Raw genomic sequence first — 26,625 nt, 5'->3', positions numbered from 1 at the left:
TTTTACAGGTATAGATAATTACAGTGAATTAAGCTTCAGTGGCACTGATGCTCTGTTATTATGAACCCTGTTTAAACAAGAACGGCCATATTGCAAGAGATCGACTGTCAGCGAGTCGGGCTTTCAAATTCGGGGCTACAACGCCGGTCCATGTATATACAAAGCTGAAGTTATCATAAGCAAAGTAAACACACTAATACAGACCGAGTAAAAACAATTGATTCAAGACATAACCCTCTGACAGCTCTTCGGGGGTAAATCACTCGTTCTCCTGGTCCTGACAAACGGGGATTTTATCAAACGAGCTTTACGACCCGTCGTATCTCCGAGTGAGGGTGGCCGGTGGTGTGGTTCCTGGTTCGCGCACGGGGTAGTACAGTCTAAAGATATTGGTGAACTTTTCAAGGATATGGGTTACCCAGTAATAATCGATAATCATTGACTCGTCCTGCATATAACGTTACATTACGCTCCTTGGACCAAGACCAAGTCAACCACCAGGAACCGTACAATGTAAGTCTGATGATCAATTATCCACCATGGCTATGGCTCGAGGGTACAGCGAAAAGGCCAAACTAATCTGGAGTGTCCCCCCCGAATACGTGATACCCCCGAATCCCGATCCAAACGATCCAAAACTACCCAAACCTCCGTCTGGTACTCATCGTCACTATTTGTCAACTCCAGCCGGTCATCTCGAAGTTCTCTACGCTTTGCCCAACCACAAGACAATCGATTCTCCTGCGGAAGAGTCCTGGAAATCGCCTGTCCTTTTTCTTCATGGCGGATTCGGTTCAGCCAATTGCTATTCGAACTTTCTCCCGTATGCCCTCTTCAACTCTTGGTCTGTTAGATATCTACAACTCATTCGACATGTGTGGTCTTTAATAGGCGGTTTGCAGAGCGCGGCCATCCAGTCTACTCGCTGTCGCTTCGCGGTCACGGGAGATCATGGCGTCCATCATATTGGGCGTTATACTTTACGCCCAAGCAGGTCCTGGCAGACGATGTTGCCGCGGGCCTCAAGTTTATACGCGAACGACATCCTAATGCGGGTCCTACTACCCTAGTTGGGCATTCTTCGGGCGGAGGACTGTCTCAGCATGTTATTGACAGTGGCAAAGGGGAAGGGGTGGGAAAATTGGTAGTATTGGCCGGAATTCCCAGTTTTGGCGGGCAAGTCTTGTTCAACCATGGCTTTTTAACTAACACGTTGATTCGTCTACATCTAATAGATGGAGAGTTTATCTCAACTGGTTTATCCTTGATCCTTGGTTCCCTATCCGCGTTCTATGGGAGTATGTTCTGATTGTGCATCGACTTTTCACGGACAAGGGCTAACTTGGGTCATTGGCAGTTTGTATCACCCTCGTTCACCTCTCTCATCGACTCGATTAGTCCACCGCGCGTTCTTTTCACCAACTTACCCGATCGGGAAGGTATTCATCGATAACTTTTCGCGTCATCATATATTTATACAGCTTCCGACTAGGTTCAAGAATTCGAAGCCGAGATGTCACCGTTCGAATCCATGTCATGGCCAAGCGGAATGATGTTCCCGTTCGTCTCTCGAAAACGTCTCCTCTCAAAGCTCACGAAGCTCAATGCCCGAGCCCCACTCCTCACTATAGGTGGAGCTCAGGATAAACTCGTCAGCGTACCTATTATGCGACGTCTGGCCCACTTGTATGCAGCTACTAGCGTTGGAATTCACGCTGCTGGGCACGCGGTGACGGAGAAGAAGTTCAGGTTTAAGGATGTTTCAAGCAAGCAGGATGGATTTGTACCAGGAGTCACTCGGACGGAGAATGAAAGGGAAAAGGAACAGGGGAAGATATGGTTTGCTGAGATAAAAGCACCAGGTGCGGGACACAATCTGATGAGAGACGATGGGTGGGAGAGGTGCGCGAACGTGATTGAAGCATTCTTGGATGAGGAGCTTTGAAGGACGTGGCGCGACATTGATGAATTGATTGATGTATCCCGCACCATTCTTTATAAACCTTACGATATAGAGATGTAACATGGTCCTATGAAGAGGCACACTGAAGGAACACAATAACGAGGGAAGAGGTAAACTTACTGAATATGCACTATGGCTTAAAATGAATGCATATAGTAACTAGCGCGCCCGCGGTATGATCAAGAAGACTAAAATGCCTGTGTAAATTCTACAATGCGTCAATACTTAAGATTTGTATGGCCGACGATCATACTCAGAGGAGCAGTGTCATGTGCGAGAACCGAGCGTCGGGATGTTCTGTTTGTCAATTCTCATTGGGGCAGAATCAGTACCTTCGGCATCAGGGTAGCCACACAATACCCGTGACTTCTCGTGGGTCGCATCATAACATGCCTAATTGAGATAGCCATATCCTAAAAGGAGGCTGCAGTCTGTGCGCAATGTCAATCCCGAATTCTTGTTTTGATCTCCGCCTCAGATATTAAAACCATGCATGTTTCAATGTTTGCTCCTCGTCCCAGCCAACTACTATTACTTTCGTTTACAACCATGCGGACCGCGGAGGATAGTATGAAAAAGTCAACCTCATACATAGAGAACACTCGCAGCCCCGATACATATGTGTTTTCATCACCAGCACGCGATGTTGGATGGTCTCCCAGCGCAGCGAGCACTCCGTTTAGTACAGCGTTCTATAACAACAATCCGAGCACGGACTTTATGAGCTACGTAATAGAGTCGAGAGTGTCACCTGTCCGACGAAACCATCACCTTTCGCGACCAAACACTGAGCCAAGTCCATCATCTACTCTTGCGCCTCTCTTATATCAAGTTAGTCCACTTTCGATGACTAGCACCAAATATACCAAGCTAATCGCTCCTTTTAACTTATAGCGGGAGGTAAACGAGCCGGGAATCAGCTTGGTAGATCCTGAGTCTTACAGCCTATCCAAAGGAATACACTCGTCTCAGGCTCCACCGCCGTCGACTCCAGAGCCTGTTGGGAAGTTGTTCCATAATACGAGTGTTCAGACTGATCCTAGCATATCGATTGATCATGAGTCAGAAGTCTACGAAACACATCTCCCACTGATGTGCTCTTCTTCGCCTATCTCACCACCTTGTCATAGGATCAACGGCTCCCCGATTAAGCCCAAGTGTATCTCTATGTTTCCGCCTCCAGCAAGCCCTCCTCCGTTCTCTTTTTATCCTTCAAGTCCTGCGCATACATATACTGACTTGGGGTCCGAGCGCGTCGCTGATCCAATCAAACCACTTACCAAGCGAGCCCTTCGAACTGGATTATTACCATCGCTTTCTCATTGCTATCCATCTGCCGAGCCTTTGGATGATGACCCTTTTCTCGTCCCCGTGCCCAAATTAACAGGTGGTCGACCATTAGGTGGAGTCACAAGGGATTTCAAGTCAGGATCGCTCGATCCTCGCGAACTTCTTAGGCATGTTCCCAGCTTCGAAACTGGCCATGCGAGCGAAGAACATACTATTGATGCAGGAGATGCCTATAATTCATCCAAGCGTGTTCATGTTCCAAGGAAACGCGTGGGTGCTCCTGGCCGCACTGCTATAACTAAAAGGATTGCACCTGGATCAACGGCCGAGGAGCGTATAAGTCAGGCATTCAGTGTTACGTCCAACCCAACGACTCCACTTGTATCGCCGCCCCAGTTTTTCTCGCCCCAGTTTATCGAGACAGAAGTCGATCAAGCATCAAGCCGCAGAAACCTATCAACTCCATCGATATCGACAGCGGAAAATCACCCCATTAGCATGATCAGCTACACAAACCCAAGTACAACAGCTCGGACCTTTTTCCCGGCCCCACGCTTAACCTCGTCATTCGACACACCCTCTACGGCGAGCATTCTACCGACTCCGGCTCATACCACCCTATTTCCTTCACCAGACATTATTGATTCGCCAACTATTATGCATTCGATTCATGGCCAAGGTAGAGCGACACGGAGTCGGTTGGCGTCGAGATACGATATGCCATCTCCAATGATCAAGTACGATTCGATTGGGGATAAAGATTTGCCCGAATTTAGTTATGCCCACCAAGTCGACCAACAAAACCAAGAAGAAGTTCCCTATGCTGAAAGTTGGGACGATGACCAAGACGACATCCAAGATGGGGAAGAAGCATCTGATTTTGGAGGTGCTGGTCTCCAAGAAAAAATTGGACTGCTACGAGGTAGACCTAATTTTTATCGGGCTGAGGAACGTGAACTAACCTATCTTTATAGCTGTCAACCCGAGCTCATTAACGATCCCATCCTTTCCCGTCCCTTCTTCGTCGGATGGGAATGAGGAGGCTGAGTCCTTGTCTCCAGGCTCACTTGTAGGCCAAGGTCAGCCAGTGGCGAGTGGCGAGCATCCAAACGGCACGAATTCCAGATCCAAACGCGTTCATGAAGAGAATAGCCGTGATGAAACGGCTTCAAAGAGACTCAAGATGCCAGGCAAAGACAAGGAGGCGACTAACAGGAAAGTAGGTTCGATTGTAAGTCTACCTGAGGCTCGTCTTTCTCATAGTAACGATGGACTAAACGTCGGGCCTAAGGACAATTTCCGCAACGATTTTGGATCCGGAAGGGCTACAAGATCACAGTCCCGTGCTGTTGCTGCCCCTCTCTCTCGCATCGTCTGGAGATTGCCAGGTAGCCAACCAGAAACAAGTCGCTGAGGCGACCAGCAAGGTCAGACCGAACGAGGTACTAAGAGCCAACATCATGGTCCCCAGACGCACTAGCTCTCGCATAAGAGGTGGATCAAAACCGGCTGAAGAATCTCTCCCCGAGTCGTTTAAATGGCCCAGCCAAGAAAATAGCAGGAACAAGCATAACGTCCATGGGCAAGCTCCAAATCAAGCAGCCAATGTTCTATCAGAGGGGGCAATGGATACAAATTGGAGCAATGGCGCTCTTCATATCCCTCTAGGAGCTACCATGGCGAAAAGGAGGTCTCGTAAAAGTCAACCCCACGAGGCTGGAAAGGAAGGAGAGTCTGAGGAGGATCATCACGTGTCTAGTAAGCAGTTTTAATAGTTGCCTGATTAGGAACATTATATTTTACTGGGGATTCAGCGAAACACCAAGTCCCTGCCGATTTACTCCCACGACCCAATAAAATGTTAGTTTATCGCCCAGACGGCGAATTTATACGTCGGAATTTCCCAGAAAGTCTCCCAATTCACGAAGGGTATCCAAAATGGTATCGTCGATTCCCCGTATCCGCGTACTTTGCAGAGGGGGACTCGGTCAGAAAGTTCGTATTGGGTGACCGGTAAGTCATACCTAAACCCATAGGATAGATTGCTTCATATTTTTGATAGGGCGGTGTCCGGTAGGGCTGCGATGCCTAGTATGCCTGGTTTGGTTCCCAACTCGGCAGCGCATTTCAATCTCTATAATCCCCGGTTCGTGCGTGGCTCGGGCAATGGAAAGTTGGGTGTTTGTCCGATATGTGTGGAGCCTGTTTGGCGTGGGGGAGCAGGCAAGGTTGTCTTACTCAACACCAAGGTATGTCTACTTGGGGCTGGACAGCACTACCGAGCTGATTTTAGCCATGTAGATATCTCAATACAGTGAGTCATGTAGCTATTGTCGCATAGACTCTGAGCCAAACTCTATCAGACTATCATATGCAGAATTTTCATGGTGTGTTCTTCGTTAGAGTTTTGGCCACTAGGGACTAAGACTCGAACAGGGCTTTCACCAAAGACAGGATTCCCATTCTCACCGCCTATTGCCTTTCGACAACAGTCTCATCGACCGTCCAAGTCCAAAGCTCGTGAAAAGGAAGTGATTGAAGAAGGCCAGTGTCATGTATGCAGCAAGTGGGTTCCTATCGAAAGTTTCTTGGCAAAGGATATCAAGGCAAGTATTCCAACTCTGTGACTTTTTTGTAGTACTGACCAGCATTTAAATTCAAGGTTCCCGAGATGTTTTGGTCAGTATCATTTTTGTGCGATTGTATCCCTTGGCTGAACTTGGTATATGCAGGTGGAAACACGCCGCATCATGTCACGGAACAAGCCAACTTGCTGGTGATGAGGACCCATATATCGAAGATAGTGTGTACCTTAGGTTGCGAGAGTACGAATCACTCTCCAAAAACGAGGGATCGATAAAGGAAATATGCTCTGAGCGCCAAGAACTTAAATCAAAGTCGGAGTGCGAGGTTGAAGAGATCAGCAGACCGTCAAATTCTCGAACCACTCCGATGGAAGGGGCAAAGGATATAACTGAGGGTGTGGAAGATCAAGAATACTCGACGGATTCAGATTCTAATCTCACAGACTTGAGCGCGGAGGATGATATTGAACTTTCAGATTACTAGGGACCGATTTATAATTATCTATTTTTGGACTGTGGCTTCCTCGCCGATCCCCTTATTCTTTCATTTTAATATTATGGTTGACGATAATTCTATTAAAATGTATCGAAATTATGATATAGATGTCACCTGGCTACGCGCATACACTAAGCTGGCGATGTACATACTCAACGACCGGCCCCAGTAGACAATACCTGGGGGTATCATGTTTGATTCCCCTGGCCATGATAAGGCATGCTGATAAGAGGGGCCCTCGGGCCAGTATTTAATGTATAATTAGATGTAGTCTGGTCTTGAGATCTCACTGAATCCATGGCTGAGTTGCATTAGCCCGGCATATCCTGCGCATATATGCGCTGTATTCTAGGACACCTTTTGCCTCTCTGAAGCACGAGGGCTTAGACCCAGAGCAGCAGGATAGAACATTGGCTTGGGTAAACTGTTGAGATTCTAAGAAGGAATGAGAGTGAGAGTGGTAAGTAAAGGCCGGGGTGAAATTATTGAAAACTATGACTTTCTCCTCTAGCCGAGGTTTTCATGTTCCAGGCTCCAAAACCAGCCATTCAGATCACCCAAAAAGGAAGGCCCCAGCTGGGAATTGAACCCAGGGCCTCACCCATTGTTTAAGTAAGCTCTATATTATGTAGGTTGGTTCACATAATGCTTACGGGATAGATCCCGAAGGGCGAATCATACTACTAGACCACTGAGGCTTGCCTCCAGCCAGGTTTTGCTACTATATGCTCAATTTTTAAGTAATTTTGGTTTCCTTATTGGCTTCTTTAGATTTTGGAATGTGTGCATATAAGCATAGTAGCGAGAAGGGGTTGTGTAAGGAGAAAGAGGGAGTATTGCTAGTAAACGGAAAGCCGCCTAATGACGGATAATAGGACGACGGAGTAAACTCCATTCTTAAATTGCAATGTTGAGCATAGGATATTCCCAGCTATGAAGCAAGAATGGATAATGCAAAAACAAACTCTGACATGTTGGACTTCTCAAACTGGAACAAAACACGATCCTGCTAATCGATCAAGACAACGACTGGATAACAAATTGGATTAAGTCGACATCATCTTTTTGTTCCCAATACGGTTACGTTTAAGGGTATTGTAGGCGTTGGGGATTCAAAAGGGTGAGAGGCTTGCTGAAATCGTTCTGGGGAAACAATCATCGGTACTAACTCTAAGTGATATACATAATAAACGTATATGAATGGTATTATGAATCGTTCAATGTATCGAATACTTCTTACGGCAAATTCGTATTGAATTCCACATACACCCATCATGCTACAGATGCCGAACACTGAATGTGCTCAGTTTATTAGCAAGAAAGGCATACGGTACAGTACTCCTTGAGTAAACTTTCCACCCGATTCTTCAGCAGCTCGCTTTTGGATACGCTTGCTTCGTGATGGTTCTTGGGCCTCTGCATTGGTTTCTTGCGACCTATCAAACGTAATATCCAAGTCAGCAAACTCTCGAGCTCTGGAAATTTCTCTGGCGAAGCTATCAAATAGTTACGCTCTAAAACCCGGTACGAATTATCCATTCAGTCATATGCTTTCTGTATTTGTTCATCATGGTATTGTCAACTGGTACTATGTTTTAACGTCATGCTCAGTGAGATGACTCGTATCCTGCGGGACCAGTCACCTCAGATGGGTTTCGGTACATATCAAAGCCCAGGACCTTACTTTTCTCCTTGACTCATTGCTGTATCAATAACACCGGGGAACATGCAGCATTATTCACGAATTGCAAGACACAGAGATAACTTGTATCGCATTCGGGTCAATGACTATGGAAGAAATGGAACTCAAGCCGAACGGCCTTGGATTGATTCAGCTTAAGCTGAATTAAGCTGAAGAATTAGATAAAAATCTAAGGATTGCACGTAGGATGTTTACGCGATTATAAGCGTTGAATGACTTGAATACTTATAATTACTACAGTTGGCCATCTAGAATGCCGATTTGAAATGAAATTAACCGGAGGGAGGCCTCGCTAGAGCCTGACGCGCACGTCAACTACCCTGTTGTCGCATCCTTCACGTTTGCAGCGATCCTGGGTAAAAAAGTTGGCCTCGACCAAGCTTTCTTCTGTTATATATAATTGTCCATTCTACTAACAACTTAAAATTAGTAAAACTTATCGTGAGTGGTGGGGGGTTTACTTTTTCTACTCTTGGCTAACAGCTACCCAACGTGTATACACAGACTAATCTCGCAAAACTCTACGGTTTACGTATCCTATCGAGATGGCCATGTCCCTTCCCCGGCGGGGGTTCGTGACGCGCTTGCTTCTAGGCGGGGCAGCGATCTACGTCTTGCATAGTCTTTTCTTCTCCGGACCTCGCACCGCACCCCACGAAATCACCGCACACAATGTCCTCGACCGAGTCACAAACGCCGACCGGACTCTTGACGTGCGGAAACACAAGTTTCTGCAAGCGCGTATTGGACGCGACGAACGTCCCGATTTGCTCAGCGAGTGGGTTCATAACGGGGCCTTGGATTTCTGGCAGAGGTTCCAGTTGCCGTTGTGAGTACCATATATCATTATTTTCTGATGATTTTACATTGATTTTCGTAGTATTACCGGATCTCAAACAGCGCAAGCAGACGATCAGCTGGTCCGTACGGCAATTGACGATCTGCTTTCTCTAAATGGATGGGTAGCAGCAGCATGCCCAACCCTCATTCGTCCATTTGGACAAAACAAACGCGAAGGCGAAGATAACTATGAGGAACTCGCGCGTCAAGGATATAGGTACTATATTGCCATCGTTATTCACAGCGCAGACCACTTCCTCGTCGACCAGCTCGCTGTTATTGTGCAAATGGCTCGTCGACTAGGTCCTCAAAGTTTATTTGTTAGTATGCTCGACTACGGGAGCACAGATTCGACTACGACACTTATGGACCTGGCCGAGGCCGTTCTTATCTAACCGGCGTGCCATTTAGAATCAGAACTGTTCCGCCTATGACCCATGATCCCGCGGCCGCTTATTACCCACTTGAGGAGGCCTATACTCGGAACCTTGCTCTCGAGCCTCTTCAAGAATTATACGAAAAACGAAGGATTACTTTCCATCGTGTCGTTTGGCTCAAGGGATTCACGTGTCCGAATGATATTTTCGAAACGATTAAAGTCAGTCAGGCGAACAATGCGGCCATGGTGTGTGGTATGGATTGGGCGGAGCACAATGGATTTTTCATTTTCTCGGATCGGTGAGACCCCCTTTTTCCATTGAATAGCTTTAGTCTAATACCTGCTCCAGATGGAGAACACGCGACATGGATGGGGACCAGTTCCGCCAGTCCAAGTCTTCGGCCTCGTCCGCTTCCGGTCCCCCACGAGATGCACTCGGCGCGAAACGTTATGCAGCCCACTTGCCATTCCAAGTTTTTTGCTGTGAATCCGGAACCCATATCGTCGACCCTGTCCAATCCTATTACCGTGGTATTTCCTATCGTAGCTCAATGAACTTCCACAATCTCTCGACTTCAGAGAGTGCACCCGTTTGGGACCCCGAAGGCCCTTGCATGGATTCGAGCCAGAGCTGGTTCTGTCGTGATTTGTGGGCTTCGGCTGCGAAAGAGGGCGGTGGAGGAGATAAAGGCAAGGAAGTATATCCTGTGGAAGATAAGGATACTTCGGGACGCAACGCTCCTGCAAAACGGCAAGTCGAAGAGCCCAAAAAGGACGACGAGAAACCCAAGGACAATAAGGCTGAAGAGAAACCTAAAGACGACAAAGCCCCTCCTCCACCCCCAGGTCGCCCCGAAAAAGCAAACCCTGAGTCGGACTCTGATTCAGATACTGGATCGGACTATGACGCCCTCTCGGGGCCTTCCCCACCCCGAGTGCATATCCCTCCGCCCTCGATTCCCAACTCAGTATTTCAGCCTGCGAGGATCTTGATTAACCCTCGATGCGTAACGACATACGCAGGAGTCAGCCATACCAAACTTGCTGCTGATTTGTTCGGAGAAGAAGAAAACGAAGCCGGAATGCCCAAACATGAGCATGACAAGAATTCGAGGTACGTCTTGGACGATTGGATGGGCGCACCTGGCGCGTTTGTATGTCAAGAACAGAGGTGAGTCCAGAAGTTGTTTTCCCGGATAGGTCCAGGGGCTAGGCACTGATTTCTCGGGTTTAGGCAAACGGGAGGCCGAAAAGCAATCAAGACGCAAAGACGGCTTGGGTTCTCAATCAATGCCGAGTTGCAGGCGGACAAGTCTAATTGAGAGTGGTTATTTCTTGGGCGTGCATATGTATGTTATACTTTGATGTGGTATAGATGTAATTGTGTTCTGGTTTAATTCGGGTTTTATGTTTGGAAAGGCATAGACATATTGATACCAAGGACAGCGTAGATTTTTTTTAAAAAAAAAGATCTAGGCCGTACGCTGCTAAGCGACAAGTAAATCGCGGTCTCGTTTGGTACCTAATGCTGGATTTAGGCTTCCCGGGGTTGAAAATGGAGCGTAGTCTGTATTTAGTTAGTGTAGCCCGCTGGAACGCGAGTACACGCATGGGACAACCTAACAGCTGACTACGTATTCACAGGGGCGCGTCCAGGCGTGACGTGATGGGACTATACATAACTGCCAATAGCATTGATCCAGGGAAGCCTCGACACCTCAAGGATGTGCCACCACCATCACGACGCGCAATTTGTTTTTGTAAGGATTTCAACCCTTCCAAGACGGGCACACGGACTCCCCGACACCAAAGTATATATATGAGGAGCCAGGCTGAATTACATATGTGCTATCCTTCTTTTATATTCCCCTCTTTTTATCTACCGGCAGACGACAGCTTGAACTCAAATGGGCACCGTTTCTAGTATCCTCGAGCAGAACTTCCCCCAGGCTCCCAAATGGAGTGTAAACGATGCACCAGATTTGGATGGGAAAGTCTTTGTCGTTACTGGGTGAGTAGACTCTGTCTCCTATAGGTGCTATTATCTGAGTTATATCTCAGGGGAAATACCGGCATTGGTTTCGAGACTTGCAAGGTCAGTCGCCAGAATGCATGCACCCTCCCGCCTATATTCCTTGTTAACCTCTACAATAGGCTCTCCTATCTAAAAATGCAAAAGTCTACCTGTGCACTCGTTGTCCTAAACGCGGGCAAGATGCACTCGAGCAGCTTCACCAATTAACCGGCAAGTATACTGAAGTCCTGTCGCTTGACTTGGCAAATCTGGATAGTGTAAGGGAGGCTGCCCGAGAACTGACAAGGTTAGTCCTATTCTTGACACCTTGTGGGCATTTGGTTGACTGGCAACAGAAAAGAAACGGAGATCTACTGTTTGATTAACAACGGGTATGTATTTTGTGGGGGAAAGGGACAGGCGGAGAGGTACACGGAGAAACTTGGCTGACGAAACACATCAGGGGCGTTTTGGGGCCACCTCTTGAAGCCAAGACTGCCCAGGGGTACGATCTTCAATTCGGGACTAACGTGCTCGGACATTACCTTTTCACTACTCTGTTACTTCCGATGCTGTTGCGTACTTCCAAGACGTCTGGTGCGTTTTCTTTTGGATCGGTTGACTAGTTCCTTATTTGGCATTATTATATATCAGGGGTTCCGGCGCGCATTGTTACGGTGTCAAGCTTTCAACATCTTTTTGCACCCAAGGGCGGAGTAGATTATGATTCGTTGGTACCTAATTCACCTAATGCGGACCGCATACGCGAGAGGATGGGTCGGGAGACACTGTATTCTCAAAGCAAATGGGTGGGTATCCCCGCTCCTGTATCTGTTTGTCTACCAATACTTTCCCAGGCGCTTATAGCATTCACAAACGAATTGGCCCGTCAGTACGACCCAGAAGATATCATTGCCATATCTCTAAATCCGGGTAAGTGTTGTCCGACTTGGTATGCACTCGGTAATTGAGTCGAGGTACAGGCAACATCCGCACCGAGATCACACGACACGTTGGATTAAGCGGCATAATTGCCATTATTGCCGTACGTCCTTTGCTCACACTCGCTTTGCTATCTAAATAAGGTCAATAGGAGATGATGTTATGGGATTGCTCGTATGGAGCTTTGAGCTCGTTATACGCTGGGAGCGACCCTGGGGCGTTGCAGTTGAGCGGCAAGGTAAGCCCCCTGTCCCCCCCCCTTTTTTTTTTCAAAACCCGAAACTAAGGCTCTTTCAAGTATCTTGTTCCCTGGGCGCGAGTTGATCGTCCCCGGTCGGATACCGAAGACCCCGTTGTCGGCAAGCAACTTTGGAATTGGCTGGAAATACACACTCGAGAGTGAAAAGGGCTCATCGTACTGAATGACCGGTAATGCCAATTCGTGAGTTAAATCCATGATACGTATGTTTCGAGTGCGGACATTACTTTTTTTTTTCGTCATTGCTGTTTGGTATTGATATGTATAAATTAATCGATATTTGTTACCTTTTGAGGTCGTGAGAGCTTTGTTGATGCCCATACGTGCACATGGAACTGAACAGCTCCCTGTCGTGAGAATCGTTAGTCCTGCTTGTTGGTCGGGAAGCTCGGTGGGCGAATATTACGAGAATTAACCAACTCGTTCCTGGCCTGAGTGCTCACGCACATCTACCCGCTCACTTGCGGCTGCATGCATCTTGTCCTGAAGCGTACTGTATAGTTTAAATGTGCTGTCGGGCATTAAACTAAACACCTTGGGACTGTAAAAAGTTGCCTACTCGGCGTGATTTCAATGCTGAAAGCACTCCTGGATCGAAGCCACCTGCTCGCGTGGCTCGTAAATTCAGCCAACCACATCATTATGTAACGTAACAGCGAGGGGGAAACGCCTGGGTGGCGTATCTTTTTTGTTTACCCGCCTCGACCAGGCGCGATCGGCCATTCACATACCCGCCACCTCAATCGCTGTTCTGATGATGAACGCTCAGAAACGCAAAGCGACGAATATAGATGACATTGATGTCGATGCCGAATTGGAGGCTGGGCCATCTACAAATCCATACCTCAAGCGAGGGCGCACTGGCACGGTCGAGGCGGGGAGTCGTGCGGGGAGTATGGCTCCGAATGCGGTGGGCGCTGACGGTGGTGGCGGTGAAGGAGACGATGACGACGAAGAGGCTCCAGCTATGGCTGATGATGATTATTCTGCTCAGCTGTCGTGGCAGAGTCAGAGCAAAGAGAATATGAAGTGAGTTTTCAAGTAGTGTTCAGCGGTGAGTAGGCGCTAATAAGCTAATGTATTTTAGGTTGTTGCTAAGCAGCTTTACCCCTGATCAACTGGCGAGATACGAAACGTATAGGCGATCCACTTTGAACAAGCAGAGTGTTCGTAGGGTGAGTTGGCAGATTCCAATTATCTATATTTGTATTGACATTTCTTAGTTTATTCATCAATCCCTTGGAGCCAACGTCTCCGTAAATGTCGCCCAAGTTATAGCCGGCTTTTCCAAAGTGTTCGTGGGTGAAATCATCGAGTTAGGTACGCCAGTAACCACCCACACCCACACCCACACCCGCAACCACCCGGTCCCCATTCCCGACACACTCCGCAAGCTCGATTCGAATTTGTAGTCTAACTTTCACTATACTAGCTCGGCAAGTACAACAACAATCGTTGCCGCTGGGCGCAGTACCGGGGCCCCTCACACCGGACCACTTACGTGCGGCGTATCAACTCTATATCCAACAAACGGGTCATGTTGGCTCTGCGAAGCCTGCTAGGGGCCGTCGATTGTTCGTACGATAGCTTCATTGACGCAATGTACATCGCGGTTTTACGTCGGCCCACATTCGGTGTGCGGAGAACGTAGTGGGAGAAGCGCCGTTTTCGAGCGGGGACTTGGTGTTGCCATGAATAACCGTGGTGATGGTATCGTTCGAGCTCGCGAGATGTCCCGAGTTGAGAGAGGGAGAGTGGGGGATAGCTGAACTGGAGCGGAGTGTGACCGGAGCGTGTGACATCTGGATTTGGTTTATCTATCCTCCGTTGGCTATGCATCGAGACTCACTTGTCAGCTACCGCCAGCCTGTCTTATCTTTTACGTCCTAGAGGGCAATTTATACACTCCGTTTTGCGCCCAGGAGCTATCACACTCCCCGTTTTTGCCATGTCGTGTGCCTTGACGCTTTCCAGTCTGCCTTCTGAATTGCAGCTCTGTATTATCGGACACCTCAGTACGCGAAGACTTCTACGTCAGGTAACGCGTCTGTCCAAACATTGGCACACCCTTGTCTGTAAGCTTATTCGACAACGCGCCCTACGCCTCTTGGGTCGTCCAGGCCTAGGTCTTGTTGTGAGTCATAGTTTACACGTGTTATCCCCGCATTTAGTGACGTTCGACTGTAGTTCGAGACCAGCACACCTTCACATTTCGATTCCAAGAGCTATACACTAATACCACATCGCTCTGGACCATTCGATGAGTCAACGTGCGCCGTTTTCCCCCAACTCGCGTTTTCGTTTGCTTCAAGCGCTGCCACGTTTGAGTTCTCACTCGACGAAGACGAATACTTTGGGTCGTTTCTCTGGAGTGTTTCATTATCCACGAGTCGTTCGATCCAGTGCCGAGTCTCTCCCCCAGCTTCACCTAAGCTTCTGGCCTTCGATCGAACGGTTCGCCAGAATCACACTGTTCAAAACGGGCTGGATCGACTGCGGCGATGTGAGTTTCCTGCCGAGGGGGGAAAGGCGCGGAGCGAAGAGCGGGAACTTACAGGTGATCATGGATCCGCGATCTCATTGAAGACTCAACTGCTGCCCGCCCTGCCCGGGGGTAACTTTAAGACCTTGATGGAGAGTATCCGTATGGACGCATCGAGTCTGTTGGTGGCTCATGAGGATACCCAGAGGAGCAACGATCTGATGGTTCTCTTTTGTCGATGAGTAGAGTTGTGGGATTTTGGGTATATGGATTCTCTGTATTCGGACCTTGCTTCGATCTTGTATAAAGTTAGATGTCCCTAGTATTATGTGTGTACTTAATGACTGACTCCTATCATCTTTGTCGGGATTTCATTCTCCGCGGCTTGAATCTGTCAGCGGCTGTACCGGCAATCTCCTGTAGACGCTTGAACAAATCGCCTACCGTGCCAGTATACCAGTGTAGCACAGGCTTTTGAAGCTTGCTTTGCTACCCCCATCCGATTCAAACCCTGAGGCTTGTGTATGTGTGGTCCTGCTGGGAAAGTCGGCCTTTGTTTGGATAATTTCATCAGAAGCCATCGCCCGATGGAGAGGACAATCGACCGGATCACTTTCCCCTTGGTAGATTTCCTCTATCGAAATGAAGGATCTGCAAGGGGCTTTCGCAAAATTGTGCCGCCAGTTTGGGCCCGACCTACTTGAACGCGTCAAGTCTGGCGGACGGGTTTGCCGATAATTTGAATAAATCCGTAAAGGATTTGTGGGCCGTTTGGGCTTTACGTCCGAAGATGAGGTGAAATGCTGGACGATGAGAGTGAGATGACGCATGTAGTCGGTGCTCAAGTCTGGTTGGATGATAAGCTTGACGCAGCGGTGGCGTCACACATGAGCTCCATCAGGGAAACGCGGCTATGGTCATGGGGGGGGGGTTCGTTGCGAGTCTAAATTCTACCAATAATTTCAGAAGTTCATATTACCGTACAAGTTGTGTCAGGAAGTCGGTGCATATGGTCGACCTGTCTTCGCCAACGACAAAACCCAGGTTTTAATCCTGATCGGTGGATTTAGGGTCGAAGTGGGGCCCGATATTGTTTAGACAAAATCCATCGGGTCGACCGGAAAGAAGGGAGATTTTGTAAGCCGGTCGCACCACCCCGTTGTAAACTCCGTCGAAGGTTCTCTGTCGCATATAGAATATGAATTTAGGAGGAAATATCGTCGCCAAGTGAAGGGGGGGCGTGCGTTCGCCGTACCTGGTCATGTGGGACAATGCAACCCCACGCAAGAGGATATCTGCGAACCGGTTGGGGACTGAGCGCGTATCTTCCCAAGGGTTTTGGGTGCTGAAATCCAAAAGCAATCACTTGTTGTTCAAACAACAAACTCCGCCGTTTGAGGGATGAGATGCCGTAACTAGCCGATAGAGTCCAGTACTTATGCGAACATTCGAGCCGCCAGGTAGATAATATTCACATGGTACAAGGTTGTAAAGGCAAATAGATGACCAACGCTTGGTCTTGTCTGGGTGGTTTGCCGGTGGGGGACCGGAGCCACGTGCTGATTCAGGGTTTGGTCCGTTGCACTGGGTCTTGGACCGAGGGTCCCAATTGCATCCGACTAACAAGTGTACATATGCGAAACGCCCCTAGGCGATTTCTGGCCACCGACCAACCCCATCTCAACGGTTTTGCTCACTCGCTCTGCGCACGCTGTCGACCTCGCTACTTGCTTGGTAGGACACTGCTGCTGTCGATTGACCTCTCGGGTTTATCGCACTTGATCTCTGCTTACTCATCCAAAAGTCGCTCATAGACCGCCTGTCGTCCGCATAACCTCTAGAGTTTGTTTCATTTTGATTCTAGTTCGAGTTTTGGCTGTCGATAGCCGCATTATAGCACTCTTATACCACCACCACTACCAACAACACCATCTTATTTACGCATAGTAATGAACGTGATGCCTGCCGCAGTGCCAATCCTGAACCCACGAATGCATGGGGGAGACGCATTCAGCTTTCGGGGCAACTCGGGGACGCGGATGGGCGCTGGGGACATGCCCTTTACGGGGGGAACGCCCGGGAACTGGTCGGGAACACCCATGTCGCTTGGATTCGGAATGGGAACCTCGTTCAAGCCAGAGTCGCTGAATAATCTCGGTACGGGCACAAGCTGGAAAGCTGACAGCGCTATGCCTGGTGTCGCTCCAGGCACATCATTTGTCCCAGGCTCGTTCAGTGGCATGGGTTCCAGCTGGAAAGTCGGCCAGAATGGACATATGTATTTCTTATCAGATGTTCCTGGAGGTCCGCTCATGGGTCCTATGGAGTGAGTACGATATCGTCTATGGTTCTGTGGCGGGCGCTAATGTGCATTGAATCAGCGTATCTGACTTTAAGCATCATCTGTCGTCATCCATCGAGTCTGAGCATGGCCGGCTCATTCGATCTCTGGGAGGGGACGAGCCCAATGTCTTGGGGGGCGATGAATTTGTGAGTACATGTGTCTTTATGTGATATCAACTTGGCTCATCCGATCTCGCAGTGCCGGAATTATACATGCTGCGGCATTCCCCTCCCTGACTTGCATTCCCTCGTTGAGCATTTTGAAGAGGCTCATGTCGTCGTCATCGACCCTGCCAACCCCGCCCCTCCGTTCGACCAAAATGGAGCACTCGCTGCGTTGAACAAAAATAATTCCAATTCCAATTCAGGACAAGCTAATAATAACAATCACAATCATGACCACGGTGTATTTCCTATTTCTCCCAATACCCAGCCGACGACAGCCGCGCCGGGTGGGTTCGATCCCGATTCGATGGAATTGGACAGCAGCCCTGCGACGGCGGATTCGTCCTCGCGATCCACCACTCCCCCTCGAGCGGTTTTCCCGACTGCAATCCTCCAAGGCCATGGCTCCAAGTCCTCGAATGCAAATGGCCAGACAAAGCCTACCACTTTGATGCCGTTCCGACCAACAAGCATGCAATCGGTGCAGCCCAACCCCAACGAGGCTTTCAACCGCTATGCGGGCTACTCGGATTTTTCCAGTCGGATGCCTGGGACTGTCCCCCCTGTGCCGACGGCATCTGCGACAGATACTAATAACGCTTCCGATGATCACGTCATCTCGCCTGGAATGCTATTTGAACGTGGACGCAAGAGCAGTCGAGATGGCACACCCGGGACGAGTCGACTGACCAGTCCTGGACCCGTTGCCGGCATCACTGTCTCTGGTAACCCACATGGCACAGGATCACCTGACGGCACTGAAGGGAGAGGGTGGGATAGCACCATGTCGTCTCAGGCACCATCCCCAACGGCGTCTGAGCTCGCTGAGTACTTTGGACAAAGCGGGGAGCAGAATGGGAACGGAGATGGACTGCAGGCTTCAACTACACTTTCGAGACCTTCGACATCGTTGATGTTATCGAAACCTTACAAGTGTCCGACGCCGGGGTGCAACAAATCATACAAGCAGGCCAACGGACTAAAATACCACATTACACATGGCCAGTGTTCTTTCGTCCCTATGGACCCACGACTCGAGGGTCTGGAAGAGGAAGATTATGAGCGGATTACTCGTCCATATGATTGCCGAGTGGGCAATTGCACTCGGAGGTACAAGAATATGAATGGACTACGTGAGTGAACAGTCGTCTTACGTCGTATACAGCTAATGTGTGTCCTTTTCTTAGGGTACCACTACCAGCATTCCGGTGCACATGGTGCGGTTGGGCTGGCGCTACTCGCTTCGGGTCAGCACCACCTCCAGACCGGGACGAACGCAGGCAAGGGCCTCGGATCGCTTACGAACCTAACGACGCTGAGCAATGGGCGAAGTAATATTGACATCAATGGGAACAAGATTCCTGGACCGCCAAAGCGCAAAGGTGATCCTCAGGCCCCACATAATCCACATGTCGACGCTCAGTTGGCGATGGGTATACTAGGCATGAACCTTCGTCCGCCATACAATGTAGTTCCCTATGGAGGTGGCCCACCGCCGGCCAGCGACCACCGAACGGTAGATGTGCAAAACTTCCCGATGGATGTCTAGGTGGAATGAACCAGAGTTTGGCATCAGTCACGTGGATCAATTCTGAAGAAAAAAGTAAAATGCCGATTTTAATCTTGGCGACATTTGGAATGTGCTATATTGTTATTTGACCCTCCCCTGTGAATTCCCTTTCGTGTTTGTTCCTTTTCATTTTGTTCGTGTCGTGTCATGTTTGTATCAGGCTTCGTTGTCAACCCTGTGGTTCTGTGTTTTGGCCCAATCCCCCCAATCCCTGGCTGGTGTTTTTTTTGTTAATGATAGAGCACATTGGTGCATGTATGCTGTTTTCCCCCACACGCTGTATCCTAGCCGCGGATGTCATGAAATCATAATAGTGGCGTGTGTGTTGAATCAACGTGGCCAAATGAGGTAAAAGTGAGTGGCGTGTATGGTGATATTGTGGCGGGTGTCGGCGCCTATTGGCAAAACGCGAAAGGTTCTTATGGGGAGGTCGCCCTAGCCCTATTTCTTGCCTCCCTCACTTGACACCAACCACTACACTCTCCAGTTTAATTCACGACCTAAAAAACGTGAGTTAATTTACTAGTTGTACTGTCATTGCTGTTCTAACCATTGTTGATTAGCATGCGCGAGATCGTCCACCTTCAGACTGGCCAGGTACGTGACGCGTCAATAGACGTGTCCACCAGAAACTGACGCGTTTTATACAGTGCGGCAACCAGATTGGTGCCAAGTTCTGGGAGGTCGTTTCCGATGAGCACGGAATTGCCGGCGATGGCAAGTAAGTCACGCCTTGTTTAGTATTTTTATCAATTTTTTGCTCAACGCTTGAATAGGTACCAGGGCAACAACGACCTCCAGCTTGAGTGTATTCCGTCTACTACAACACTGTAGGAGGTAAGCAACAATATTCTATACCCGTGTATGTCTGCTGACGCGTATTTATAGACAACAAGTACGTTCCTCGTGCTGTGCTTGTCGATCTCGAGCCTGGTACAATGGACTCGGTCCGCTCGGGTCCTCTCGGTAACTTGTTCCGTCCCGACAACTTTGTCTTTGGACAGAGCGGTGCTGGTAACAACTGGGCCAAGGGCCGTAAGTCATCGCGTTTTTTTCGCGCGTTTTTTCAATCCTTAATTATGCGTGTGCAGATTACACCGAGGGTGCAGAGCTTGTGGATGCGGTGCTCGATGTGACACGCAAGGAGGCCGAAGGATGTGACTGCCTTCAAGGCTTCCAGATTACCCACTCGCTGGGTGGAGGTACTGGTGCTGGTATGGGTACTCTCTTGATCTCCAAGATCCGTGAGGAGTACCCCGACGCATGATGTGCACGTTCTCGGTCGTTCCTTCCCCCAAGGTCTCGGATACCGTTGTCGAGCCTTACAATGCCACTCTTTCGGTCCACCAGCTCGTTGAGAACTCTGACGAGACTTTCTGCATTGACAACGAGGCCTTGTACGATATCTGCTTCCGCACGCTTAAGCTCTCTACTCCTACGTACGGCGATCTGAACCATCTCGTATCTATCGTCATGTCTGGTGTTACCACCTGCTTGCGCTTCCCTGGTCAGCTTAACTCTGACTTGCGCAAACTCGCTGTCAACATGGGTAAGTCGTATGCATTTGATTGCTGATTTGATACTGATTATGTGATATTGCAGTTCCTTTCCCTCGTTTGCACTTCTTCATGGTCGGCTTTGCGCCTTTGACCGCGCGTGGTTCCGTTCAGTACCGCGCTGTCTCCGTCCCTGAACTCACCCAACAAATGTTCGATGCCAAGAACATGATGGCTGCTTCTGACCCTCGCCACGGCCGCTACCTCACCGTTGCTGCCTTCTTCCGCGGCAAGGTCTCGATGAAGGAAGTCGAAGAGCAGATGCAGAACGTTCAGAACAAGAACTCGGCCTACTTCGTCGAGTGGATCCCCAACAACGTTCTCACTGCTCAGTGTGACATTCCTCCTCGTGGCATGAAGATGGCTGCTACCTTCATTGGTAACTCGACTGCCATCCAGGAGCTGTTCAAGCGTGTCAGCGAGCAATTCTCGGCCATGTTCAAGCGCAAGGCCTTCTTGCATTGGTACACCCAGGAGGGTATGGACGAGATGGAGTTCACCGAGGCCGAGTCGAACATGCAAGATCTCGTCGCCGAGTACCAACAGTACCAGGACGCCAGTGTCGAGGAGGAGGCCGAGTACGAGGACGATGTTCCAGCGGAAGAGCAGTAAATTCTGGGGTCTTTTCGGTTTTTATCTGCTGTCATACGTTTCTTCTTGGCCTCGTTGCTAGTTCTCGCATAGTATTTTCCTAGTTCTCATCGGTCTCTTTTATAGTAGTTGTTTTATCCCCCACGATTCTTTTTAACGTTTACGATACTCTAACTACTGCGAGCGAATCAACTTCGTTTAGAGCGATTGTCTCTCGTTTGTAACTCTGCGTGTGACTTGTGACCTCGTCAGTTAGACCCAGTTTCAACGTTTTGGGGTGAGATTGTCGGTCCCGGATTATTCATGGGTCTCGGATAAACACATGGTCTGGGCCTTCTACGTCACGTTAATTACACATCAACTATAGCTGTAACTAATCTAACAACTTTAAGATTAACTTGTCCTTGGTTATGACCCTCAAAATATGGATCATCTATGCACCTACCTCAACCCTGTTTGGTAAGGCCGTTGATGACGTTGGAGCCATTACTTTGTATTCTTTTTCTGCTGTGGTCCGATGTCTTGTAATTATTCTCAATGAGAACTTGGTTTATGCCGCATTCGACGAGCTGAAAAAGAGGACGCTCTCAATGACTGAGCTAAGGGTGTACAAGGCTGTGGTTTCAGTAGCTTTAGACAAACCTTCACTACCCCAGATTCGTGTGAGGCTTCAACTTCAGAGTTGTAGTCTAGTTTAGGAATATGCGTTTCCTGGGTATAGGTCTGATAAGAGCAAGTCGAGGCATCTAATCATTTGCCTTCAGTAATTGACAAGTTGCGATCAATGGGCAAAGGGGCCATTGTCCCAGGCTAAAGGAATCTTGGGCTCGCACATCATTATCATTCCTTCCTTTTCAATTCGCGCTACTTTCACCCAAGTGCAGACATGACCTACACCATTGCCTAGGAACATTTTCCCAAATGCATACGGTTAGCCAACACAAGAAGGAAAAGCCCACGAAATTTATATTGCTCAAATTCGGGTCCGTGTGCTTTGCCGATATCGGCATCACAGCCTAGGCGTTGGGAAGCGAAAAGGGCGGAGATTATCCTCTACCCTATGGAATAATATTAAGGATGTTATGGGGGTCGCGTCAGTTGTTAGTCTGATATATAGACAGGCCGCCTAAGAGATTGTCGAGATATAATGCAACCAATGCTTTTGGTTTACAATTTGCTGTCGTCGGGAGAAAACTATTGTATGTTTCCGATAGAATAGGAGCAACTCAAACGGATTTGGCCGATCGCGAGAGGGCCTGCCTTCTTTTTTGTTCGACCGACTCCTATAACGTCATCGGGTTCACTGTTACGTAGCACATGCACAATCTGTATAGCGCCATTTTGTAGTTCTGGGGTACTTTATGTGCGCTGTCATGAGTGGACTCGCTGGCTTAAATCTGACAACGACGTCAACGCAATGCGGCTATCTAGACTGGTATTATTCTCAAGTTTATTGAGCAACGTTTGGGCACGCAGGCTCGATGAGATAGATCTCTACGAAGTTTCAATTGCGGAGTTGCAGGCAGGGTTAGAGAGTCGGAGCTTTACAGCAGTTGATTTAGTTAAGGTATGTCTGTCCTATATTATATTTGAATTCCCACCCGTCATATAAGTTGGATAGGCATACCTAGGACGCATAAATCAAGTTAATCATGCTGGTCCCAAGCTCAACGCCATAATTGAAACGAACAAACATGCATTACATCAAGCTCGTGAGCTTGATGAAGAGCGAAAGGTATTCGGCAAACGTTCGTCTCTGCACGGGATCCCAATCTTGGTCAAGGATAGTATTTCAACACTGGCCAGCGAAGGTGAGCTCTTGACTTTTGTTTGAGAATTGAAGTGATATAGATACGAGGATAGGAATGAATACTACTGCTGGATCATATGCCCTGTTTGGGTCAGTTGTACGAGAAGAAGCTACTGTAGTCGCAAAACTGAGAAAGGCCGGCGCCATCATCCTTGGCAAGGCGAATATGGTACGTCCATGCACTCAGCCCTCCTCCCCATTTGCTTTCTCATTGTCATAACTATAGTGCGAGTGGTCCTATGCTCGAGGAGACCTAACAAACGGGTGGTCCGGCCGAGGTGGCCAAACCACCAGCCCGTTCTATCCCGGCTCTGATCCATGTACGTCATCCGGTGGTAGTGCAGTAGCTGCAACTCTTGGCCTCGCAGCTGCATCATTGGGCGTCGAAACACGAGGGAGCATTATCTGCCCCTCAAGTTACAACAACCTTGTTGGCCTCAAGCCCACTGTTGGGTTAACGTCCCGTGCCGGAGGTGTGTTCCTTGCTTTTGGAGAGCCAGAATACCGGGCTGATGGAAGTAGTTATCAGCATGACTATGCATCAGGATACAGTTGGACCGATTACGAGGTCTGTTGCGGACGCTGCCACGATCTTGAATATCATTGCTGGCCAGGACGAGAGGGATAACTTTACGAACACTGCACCCTCCTTAATACCTGACTACACAAAATACCTGGATCCTAATGCAATCAGGGGAAAAGATTTGGGGTCCCAAGGAAAGGATTAACTAATGAGACAATGGCGGGCACGCACCCAAGCGTGAATATCGAATTCGGTAAGGCGCTTGACAAGATTAGGGAGCTCGGTGGGGTGGTCATAGATCCTGCTGATCTACCAAGTGCGGAGGAGATACCGCATCGGCATGAGACGTGGGCTGCAATGGTTCAGTTCAAGGTGCGACTGAGATTTATTGTCGATTATTGTCGATTTAAAAGTCGAATGACATAATTTACTAGATTCTGCTAAGGACTACATCAGAAATCTTGTTCATGTACCTACTAATGTGACTTGCGTGGCGGATGTGATCGCGTTCAACAACGCTCACAAGGATCTGGAAAGACCAGAGGGGTATGAAGATCAATCCATGTGTGTATCTCCGCTTTACCCTATGGTTCTGTGTTGACATGTGAATGACAGGCTTGAGCTCGCCGAAACAACTGAAGGATTCAATTCCACATACTTTGATGCGCTGCATCAGAATCATATGATTGGACGGGAGCGAGGGATTGACGCCGCGCTTAAGACGCATGGTTTGGATGCACTGCTGCTCCCTACCAATAGTAAGTCGACAATCATACCATGGTGTATTAACTTTTGAGGGTGACCTATAGTGCATACTGCTGTTCCCGCGGGTCTAGCTGGTTACCCAGTTATCACCGGTATGTTTACGCCATGATATTCTTGGTATCTTGGATTATTGATTGTATCTTTAGTCCCGCTTGGATTTCACCCCGAGGGCACAAAGCCGAACCCGGACACTCGCGGTCACACAAGGTCCTTTATCCAGCTCCTGTAAGCCACCCCCTTTTCCTCGTTATTATGAACTCACTGGACATGACGCACATACGCAGGGGATGCCTTTTGGATTATCATTCATCGGCACCGCATATACCGAACAGAGCCTAATAGGGTTCGCATACGCTTATGAGCAGTACACGCATACTCGACTTCAGAGACGCGCATACTCGGAGGCCATTCCCACTGTTCAGCTTAAAGATGTGGTTGGTATGTCGGAAGAGATACTATCGTTTTTCAAAGTTAGCTGGTAAGGATTGGGTTATTGGAACTTGTTTACATTGATTCTCGATGTGTCTAGTTGGAATATTGAAATGTACACGGTCAATCGTGCTAGCCTCTGCGCATGTTTTCTGATATTCTGAATTTTAATTTAATTGTCGATCTTATACCAAACTATTTGAGGGCACGGCGCTTGGGAGGGGTTCTCTGATGAGGCCCATTGTATGGCAGATCCTTTAAGGCTTGAAACTCCACGCGGGGCGATGTATGCATGTGGATCAAACAGCAGAATTCACATTACGGTTTTTTCACACGTACTATGAGATTGGTTTGTAGTACGTCGCTTTTTGGTTATATTTTATTTGTGCGAGTAAACTATCCACAGTGTGTTGCTTCGATATAGTTTACTCATTTCGCATAGTCTAATCGAACCTGCATGAGCATCGATTTTGAGCCTGGAGGCATTTGTTAGGGGATTTATATATTTAGCCAGTTCAGGGTTTAGCTCACCAGGAGCAGCAGGGGTTAGGATCGGATGGATTAGCCGCTCCCCTTAGCCTTGAAACATTACTTACCATAAGTTTACGTGTGTATGTGTATATGTGTCTATGTCCAAGGGACCAGGGGGTTCGACTGTCAATTTCAGCCCATAGAAAGGCACGAACACGCCTCCCGCGTAGTCATTCTGACATCGATTCCATCTGATTGCTCGATCAAATAGAGTACGGGGTGTTTGCGTCCAAATATACCTCGATCCGCCCAGGAGACTCGGCGTTTGTTCACCGGGGTACGAGGGACCGCGATGATGGCCATTCATCGGAACTTGAGGGATGTCAAAAGGTTCGCCGCGCAAACGGATTGCCCAAAGGCGCTCACGCAAGGCTGGCACGAGTGTACCTTGACTCCTAGCTATATAAGGACTTCAGTCATACGCTGTAGGTCATTCACCAGCTCACGGTTGATTCTAGCTCTCCTACACATTCACTCACACAGTCTTTCTACCGTTCTCTCACAATGATCGGACTCAAGGTTACCGCTATTCTTGCTGCTTGCGCCTCTGTGGTCGTCGCTGTTCCGACGTACAAGAACAACAACTCTTGCGACAACAACAGCTTCTGGTACGCCACTAAGAGCATTTGCTTGCCGTGAGTACATATGTTGCAGCGAACGGGCGGTGCATTGACTGATATGGTTCGATAGAAATGGTACAAAGGACAAATGCAACCCACCCGCAAACCAGAACTGCGGACACGGAGTGTGGTACTGGCATAAGGACTTCAGGTACGTTCCATTAATAAATAACGGCCCGAAGACCTCACTAACTTGTTTCGTAGGCAATGTGTACCTTCGTCGCCTAACTATGGCGACGTAGATTGCTCGAATGGATGGAAGTGGGACGACGGCAAGTACTCTTGCGTCCCAGCTCCAGCCCCGGCTCCTGGACCCGATCAATGCAAGCCTTCACACTTCTGGTGGAAGACCAAGTCGACTTGCCTCCCCAATGGGGCGACTACAATTCACCCCAGCCTCCGTGAGCACTGAAACTATCTACTGCACTCGCTAGGCATATGAGATCTAACCAATCGCTTATAGTAACGGGGTGCAATGCCCGAGGAAGTGGTACTGGCTCTCGGTCGGATACTGTGGGCCTCGTACTCCTGACTACGGAACGCCTGATTGCGACAGCAAGTACACCTGGGACAACGACAAACTGTGCTGCCAGCCCAAGCGGTACTAGACGGTAAGCAAGACTCAGCCACAACTACAGCTTTCTTGCAGGTTGCTCACCCATTCAATAGAGCCTAAGCTGATGAGAAACGATGGTAGGGTGAGAGCCAATCGTATGCGGTACGCGGACCACGGGTTTTCTGCATATAGGCTGGGTGTTTGTACCCACACT

General features: G+C 48.7%; 9 protein-coding genes and 1 non-coding gene across 10 annotated transcripts; 9 read left to right on the top strand and 1 right to left on the bottom strand.

Annotated features, from left to right (window-relative positions):
- Window positions 1–539: 539 nt before the first annotated feature.
- Window positions 540–1,945, top strand: RhiXN_07772 (alpha/beta hydrolase family protein; the record flags this gene model as incomplete). Its single annotated transcript, XM_043327588.1, has 4 exons — window positions 540–823; window positions 892–1,298; window positions 1,336–1,439; window positions 1,493–1,945. The coding sequence occupies 4 exons, from the start codon at window positions 540–542 to the stop codon at window positions 1,943–1,945; spliced, it is 1,248 nt and encodes a 415-aa protein (XP_043182973.1).
- A 507-nt stretch (window positions 1,946–2,452) lies between these two features.
- Window positions 2,453–6,322, top strand: RhiXN_07771 (uncharacterized protein; the record flags this gene model as incomplete). The annotated part of the gene is made up of 12 exons (XM_043327587.1): window positions 2,453–2,794; window positions 2,858–4,175; window positions 4,228–4,484; window positions 4,545–4,625; window positions 4,681–5,011; window positions 5,068–5,266; window positions 5,316–5,502; window positions 5,555–5,567; window positions 5,617–5,640; window positions 5,690–5,863; window positions 5,902–5,932; window positions 5,986–6,322. 12 exons carry the CDS (start codon window positions 2,453–2,455, stop codon window positions 6,320–6,322), a joined length of 3,294 nt encoding a protein of 1,097 aa, XP_043182972.1.
- Window positions 6,323–6,902: 580 nt separating this feature from the next.
- RhiXN_12402 lies at window positions 6,903–7,032 on the bottom strand. The gene has a single exon. It is a non-coding gene; the product is annotated as a tRNA-Pro (tRNA).
- A 1,549-nt stretch (window positions 7,033–8,581) lies between these two features.
- Window positions 8,582–9,271, top strand: RhiXN_07770 (alpha-1,3-mannosyltransferase CMT1; the record flags this gene model as incomplete). Its single annotated transcript, XM_043327586.1, has 2 exons — window positions 8,582–8,865; window positions 8,917–9,271. 2 exons carry the CDS (start codon window positions 8,582–8,584, stop codon window positions 9,269–9,271), a joined length of 639 nt encoding a protein of 212 aa, XP_043182971.1.
- Window positions 9,272–9,306: 35 nt separating this feature from the next.
- Window positions 9,307–10,577, top strand: RhiXN_07769 (alpha-1,3-mannosyltransferase CMT1; the record flags this gene model as incomplete). Its single annotated transcript, XM_043327585.1, has 3 exons — window positions 9,307–9,554; window positions 9,605–10,426; window positions 10,490–10,577. The coding sequence occupies 3 exons, from the start codon at window positions 9,307–9,309 to the stop codon at window positions 10,575–10,577; spliced, it is 1,158 nt and encodes a 385-aa protein (XP_043182970.1).
- A 585-nt stretch (window positions 10,578–11,162) lies between these two features.
- On the top strand, window positions 11,163–14,057 carry RhiXN_07768 (short chain dehydrogenase; the record flags this gene model as incomplete). Its single annotated transcript, XM_043327584.1, has 13 exons — window positions 11,163–11,266; window positions 11,317–11,350; window positions 11,410–11,576; window positions 11,626–11,661; window positions 11,733–11,866; window positions 11,924–12,078; window positions 12,127–12,202; window positions 12,253–12,314; window positions 12,363–12,449; window positions 13,180–13,499; window positions 13,558–13,645; window positions 13,694–13,790; window positions 13,903–14,057. 13 exons carry the CDS (start codon window positions 11,163–11,165, stop codon window positions 14,055–14,057), a joined length of 1,515 nt encoding a protein of 504 aa, XP_043182969.1.
- Window positions 14,058–14,418: 361 nt separating this feature from the next.
- On the top strand, window positions 14,419–15,194 carry RhiXN_07767 (TAFII28 domain-containing protein; the record flags this gene model as incomplete). Its single annotated transcript, XM_043327583.1, has 2 exons — window positions 14,419–14,604; window positions 14,658–15,194. 2 exons carry the CDS (start codon window positions 14,419–14,421, stop codon window positions 15,192–15,194), a joined length of 723 nt encoding a protein of 240 aa, XP_043182968.1.
- A 1,716-nt stretch (window positions 15,195–16,910) lies between these two features.
- RhiXN_07766 (C2H2 zinc finger) lies at window positions 16,911–19,009 on the top strand (the record flags this gene model as incomplete). The annotated part of the gene is made up of 4 exons (XM_043327582.1): window positions 16,911–17,278; window positions 17,334–17,442; window positions 17,495–18,593; window positions 18,648–19,009. 4 exons carry the CDS (start codon window positions 16,911–16,913, stop codon window positions 19,007–19,009), a joined length of 1,938 nt encoding a protein of 645 aa, XP_043182967.1.
- Window positions 19,010–19,594: 585 nt separating this feature from the next.
- Window positions 19,595–21,198, top strand: RhiXN_07765 (Tubulin/FtsZ family, GTPase domain; the record flags this gene model as incomplete). The annotated part of the gene is made up of 7 exons (XM_043327581.1): window positions 19,595–19,627; window positions 19,681–19,751; window positions 19,807–19,838; window positions 19,919–20,065; window positions 20,122–20,232; window positions 20,280–20,579; window positions 20,633–21,198. The coding sequence occupies 7 exons, from the start codon at window positions 19,595–19,597 to the stop codon at window positions 21,196–21,198; spliced, it is 1,260 nt and encodes a 419-aa protein (XP_043182966.1).
- Window positions 21,199–22,594: 1,396 nt separating this feature from the next.
- On the top strand, window positions 22,595–26,536 carry RhiXN_07764 (amidase; the record flags this gene model as incomplete). Its single annotated transcript, XM_043327580.1, has 15 exons — window positions 22,595–22,744; window positions 22,799–22,964; window positions 23,029–23,156; window positions 23,214–23,460; window positions 23,510–23,696; window positions 23,747–23,882; window positions 23,956–24,074; window positions 24,126–24,268; window positions 24,320–24,367; window positions 24,422–24,500; window positions 25,694–25,870; window positions 25,926–26,006; window positions 26,060–26,256; window positions 26,319–26,466; window positions 26,533–26,536. 15 exons carry the CDS (start codon window positions 22,595–22,597, stop codon window positions 26,534–26,536), a joined length of 2,010 nt encoding a protein of 669 aa, XP_043182965.1.
- Window positions 26,537–26,625: the final 89 nt, after the last annotated feature.

The sequence above is a fragment of the Rhizoctonia solani genome, chromosome 9 (genome assembly GCF_016906535.1).
Source record: "Rhizoctonia solani chromosome 9, complete sequence".
Taxonomy (NCBI): domain Eukaryota; kingdom Fungi; phylum Basidiomycota; class Agaricomycetes; order Cantharellales; family Ceratobasidiaceae; genus Rhizoctonia; species Rhizoctonia solani.
Note: the sequence above shows the minus strand (reverse complement) of the source record. Positions and strands in the feature narration are given on the sequence as shown.